This window comes from Etheostoma cragini, chromosome 12 (genome assembly GCF_013103735.1).
Source record: "Etheostoma cragini isolate CJK2018 chromosome 12, CSU_Ecrag_1.0, whole genome shotgun sequence".
In the NCBI taxonomy this organism is placed as follows: domain Eukaryota; kingdom Metazoa; phylum Chordata; class Actinopteri; order Perciformes; family Percidae; genus Etheostoma; species Etheostoma cragini.
In genome coordinates this window covers 17,086,648-17,091,958 of record NC_048418.1, presented here as the reverse complement: position 1 = coordinate 17,091,958, position 5,311 = coordinate 17,086,648, and the positions used below count along the sequence as shown (strand labels likewise).

At 43.7% G+C, this 5,311-nt stretch overlaps 1 protein-coding gene across 1 annotated transcript in view; it reads right to left on the bottom strand.

The window, feature by feature from the left end:
• Positions 1-952: 952 nt before the first annotated feature.
• Positions 953-5,311, bottom strand: part of ptch2 (patched 2) — a 28,360-nt gene continuing 24,001 nt past the window's right edge. Inside the window, exons 21-23 of the mRNA XM_034888369.1 lie at positions 2,456-2,861; positions 1,798-2,347; positions 953-1,609 (exon numbers count right to left, since the gene is read on the bottom strand). Coding sequence (XP_034744260.1) covers positions 1,575-1,609; positions 1,798-2,347; positions 2,456-2,861 — 991 coding nt within the window. The 3' untranslated portion in view covers positions 953-1,574. The remainder of the gene's footprint in view (positions 1,610-1,797; positions 2,348-2,455; positions 2,862-5,311) is intronic.

Below are 5,311 nucleotides of genomic sequence, written 5' to 3'. Positions count from 1 at the left end.
CCCCCCCCCCCCCCCCCCCCTCCCTTTTAAACTCCTCACCACTGTCTGACAACACCTGCTGGCGGTCTATGCTCTGATCAAACTGTAAATGCTGCTTTGCTCATTTTGCTGAATAATTCACAACTGCACAGTAGCTACTCAACTCTTCTTTCATATGTACAAAAGAAACCAAAGCTGCCACTTACAAAATGAACGGAAAAAATAGATCCGCAAGTTTTTTCCCTGCAATTTAACCCGGCAGTGATGAGACCAATACTGAACAACAACAGAAACTTTGTAAAGCAAATTACATGAAGATCCTAAGAATGAAGGAAAGTGTAATGTGGCATATATGAGGTTTGAATTAGCAAGAAGAGTGAGACATTAGCTCCAGGTTGGAGCATTAGAAAGACTGAACCAGTTTACACCATGTAATATTTGCACAGGGTCAAAACAACGTGAACGCTAAAGCAGCCAGCAAAATAAAAATAATATAATAAAATCCCTCCCTTTGCATTGGATTTTATAATTCCCTTTCAAAATATTACAAGAAGGTGAACACTTGTCAAAAACTAAGTGACGAATGTTAATTCACCCACTGTAGAGCTTAAACATTTTTTTTTTTATCACAGCTCCTTCAAGTAGTTTAAAACTGCAGAAGACGTTGGGACACCCGGACAAAGATTTAACATGAAAAATGAGTTAGGTGTGACTCTGTCAGCATGTCAGCTGACTAATCACATTCAGCAATATTCAGATAGATGGACAGATAATGGTAACAAACGTCAGTCTACTACTGCTTCTTGACAAACATTCTGTGTCTGGATGAGACAAAACATATATACACCAAAGCAAGGACATAATACTGAGCACTGAATGCTGTGATGACAAGGATAAGGACACAAATTGAAGGCACGACGGTTTCTACTGTTAAGAAAACAGTATCTGCTGAGTAATTCTCTGCTTTTTTGTCTTTCTTTTTTTCTACAGTGCACACTGAGAAAGGGAGCATCTACCATTAAACTAACAGGGAGTATTTCAGATGCAGAATAACAGTAAAACACTGTAAAACCAGAAGGGGGAAGAGGGGGTACTGCATTTTTTAAGGCAAATCACTTAAAATGTTGTAGTGTGTAGCAGCAAAAAAAAAGAACATAATACAAATAGAAATGAAACACTGACCATGTATGTTCAATAGCCTAATATCTTAATAACATCTCACTCTTTCTGGACACTTTTTACATATAGCACATTTCTTATTCTATACACTGTGGGGGGAAAAACAATCATCCGCCCCACAAAAAAAAAATAATCTTTTACATCTGAACTTTTACACAAGAGTATACCCAAGTTATACAGTACTCTTTTAAATAGCTTCCTTCTTTTTTAGTATTAAAATATATACTCATAGATTTATATAATTCTTAAAACATCATTTTCTCTTAATATGTCCTCGAAATAAATCCTCTCATTTTTGTGTGAAGTCTATGTACAGTTGAGAGTTTGACACGTGATGTGATGCCACGTGAGGCGCCAAGGTGCTCTGGAGAAGCAGCCAGAGACTCAAAGATAGAAGGCAGGGTGTGTGAGACAGTCTAGCAATCTTTGGCTGCCTGGATCCTCAACCCACCTAAAAACAGAGAAAGGAATGAATTTCAATTTCAAGAAAGAATAATGAAGGCTAGAAAGAATGGAAATCTGGTTAGAAATGTACATGTATTCCTTGATTTGTTCTTAGGTTAAATGTCAGCTCTCAATATGCATTTTTAGAAGATTAAAAGTTAGGTCAAATGTGAGATTGACTGGTTACAAACTCACCTTGTGTCTTGCTGAGTTGATGCTCTGTCTGGAAATGTGTTACATCCAAGTCCTGGAGCTCTAAAGAGTCTCTCTTACATGAAGAAAAGTTTGTTTTGTCACCAGTCCTCTTAGCAGCCTCGAAACAGTCCGACTCACTGTCCGTGTCAAAACCTTCATGCATGTAGCCTTGGTATGCCGCCCCTGGCAAGGTTGGATGCACAGCCACCGTCACAGAGGCTGTGGCTGTTACCATGGTAACAGGTCCCCCTGTGCAGCCTGTCGGCAGGGCGGAGTTGCTATTGCTATAGCTCGGCCCTTTAGTCCTGTTTGGCTGAGGCCCTCTGGCGTTCTGTAGCCTGGGGCCACTTTGACAAGTCCTCCCAGGGAAGTTAGCTCTGTCGCTGGGTAAGTGTTGTGCCTGGGGCCTCTGGAGGCCCGGCTGCTGCTTGTTTCCATCCCAACACGTAACCTGGGAGCCGAGAGGTGACTGTGCGTTGTGTGAGGATTCATTTAATGGTTCTATCCTTCCACCGGTGCCTGTTACATTTTCTCTGAATGGCTTCACCACCTACAACACAGGATGTTTCATTGTTCACTTGCAGAAAAACACAAATATGAAGAATATTGGAACATACATGAAGGGTTTCAATCTTATCAGTGTGGTCATGCAGCGTACCGTGAGCTTGGGGAAGCTGGGATTCTTGCTGGCTTCCAGCAGTATGTGAGATGTTGCAGGTGGAACGCTGGTCTGCGATGCTATGTACGCGTTCTGGTCACAGTACTTATACTCCTCCTCCCCGATCCCTGACGTGGTGGTCATCTCCGAGTAATACTCAGAGTCCGAGGACTCGGAAAAGGCCTGTTGACGAGACAACCGTGGGTTGTGGTGGCCCGTGTAGTAGCCATGGTGGGTCATGGGTGGAGGCAGTGGGGGTTCAGGGGACGGCGTCGACTGGCGGCTGGCATTGTCAACAGGGGTGACCTCAGCTGGAGGGCCCATCATGGACAGGAGGACGGGCAGGAGAACCAAGCCATTCAGCATCCCCAATACAGTGAGGATAGCCAACACAGCAAAGAAATACCTGAACAATGGAGAAAAGGGGTATACGTTAGTTTGAACAGTAACCAAAAGACGATAAAGTTAGTGCGAAGAAGAAACTAGTTAAAACTAGTTACTAATTGTTAACTAAATTGGACTTTAGTAAATAGGCTAGTTAGGTTTGGCTATACCAAAGCACCTCTGTGTTTAGAATAAACAGGTCTGCCTGACACTTCCTTTCTGGCCTATTGCCTGTATCAGCAAGATCACTCACACACACACACAAACACACACACACACACACACACACACACACACACACACACACACACACACACAAACAAACACACACATAAATTGACAAGACCATAGTGGTCTGATGTTCTGTATGGACAAGAACACACAAACACACATGGCCGTGCACAACCCCAAACACACATAAACACAGTTGGCACATGAGGAAGGGAAGTAGCTCAGGGGAAGAAGTCAGGGAAAGCCCGGTGTTTGTGTATCAAAGGCAGGGAGGGCAAATCTGATTCCCAGCTCAGTCCAACTAAAACATGCTTTGATGCCTCTACTGCTGCTGCTACAAGACTTTCTCTCGCTCTGTTTTTCACTCCCACTGTGTGCATATGTGTATGTGTGTGTGTGTGTGTGTGTGTGTGTGTGTGTGTGTGTATTAGTGTGTGTGTGTGTGTGTGTGTGTGTGCACGCGTGCTTCTCAGTGGAGCTCTAAGGAGGCCAGGGGTGGAGGCAGGCCACAAGAAAGAGCTTCCCAAGAAAATTAGAGAGGACTCCAATTAAACACTAAGAGAAAGCAGAGCGAGAGAGAGACAGTGAGATGCTAACCACTAGACTTAAAGAGTTAAAATAAAGGGCGAGGAAAAAAATGATTGTTGGAATGAAAAAAAAAAAGCGGACAAGGACAGGGATAATAGCTGCATGGTGTTCTGGAAATACGCTTCTGTCCTCGGAATGGACTACTACAAAGATCATTACTACTACTTCAATTAACAAAGTTCACTCTTCGGGAAAACATTCCTGGTTTGCATATTGGGTGTTATTTCACAACTCTTATCCGTCAGCCCACCCCCCCAACCTCGCTGGTATATTTTCTTCTTCAACCTATCCATAAAGCATGTCAACCTAACTACTTAGGATGGTTAAAAATATCTCCACAGGGAAATATTTTCAATTTCTTGCTGTGTGCTCAAGCCAACGACACCACACTCAGATATTTAATCTGTACACTTTATTGAATTAAAGCATGGACGGCAGTGCATTGGCCGCCACTCTTTTGCTCACTTGCTTATTTCACTACAAATAACTTCTTTACATGGTGAAAAAAAGAGAAAAGTGAGACATTGTTGGGACCTCCAACAGTGTCTCACTGTTAGGAATTCTCTTGTTTATATAAACTGTAATCCTTTCCATTCGCTGTCAGGGCCTGGGGAGCCGTGTGTGTATGTGTGTGAGAAAAAAGAGAGCGTAAGTGTTTACATGCCTGCTCATATGTGCCTTTCTCCTCGTGTGTGTATGTGTGCACTTATATGTGCCGCGCATGTGTGTGCATGAGGGAGAGGACCCTGAGCCGAGCTGAATTAGGCCTGCTGTTTATTCAGTGCATCACAAGGCCAGGGGATGTTTACAGCGGTATATTTATGCTACTCCCCAGCTAGCCAGCTCTGGCTTGCCCCATTCACCCGACCACAGCTACAGCAACAGCTAAACAAGACCTCCAACAGAGATACTTCACCACCCCCCCTTTTATTATCTAGAACACAACCATGGGAGAAAAGACGTAAAACAACATGCTAAAAAATGTTCTCTCTGACTTCCTTCTTCCCAGTCCTACTTCCCATTTCCTCTCAATTTTTCCACCTCTTTATCTTTCCAATTCGACACTGTGGAGGATCCGTTAATCTACCCACCCACCAGAACTTCTTAGCCTTCCAAGGAAGCCACCATCAGAGAATTTCTCCTCGTTTTTCTTCGCTTCTGTCACTGTTTCTGCAGAAAAACTGTGCTTTGTATGCCATGGAGGCCTGTTGCAGTCTGTGAGCTCAAGGTTGTGGTTTGGGGTTTGGGCCTAGACCACGTTTGGCTGAAAAACATTCTACGAGCTATTTGCCTTTTTTCCACGTTGACCATGAAACAGTGGTAGAAAACACATGCACACACAAGTACACACAATTTAAATGCATGCACATGCACACTCCTACGTACGCACACACACACACACACACACGCACACACGCCCACACACACACACACACACACACACACACACACACACACACATAGGGGAGTGATGGTGAGCATCAGACCATCTGACTGGCTGACCACTTCAAATTTAGCTCCACTTTAGCACCCAACGTGGAGGGACAGAAGGCCAAAGGGATGATAGGAATTTTTACCAATTGCCTTTTGTATGTGTGTGTGAAAGAGAGAGAGAGAGAGAGAGAGAGAGAGAGAGAGAGAGAGAGAGAGAGA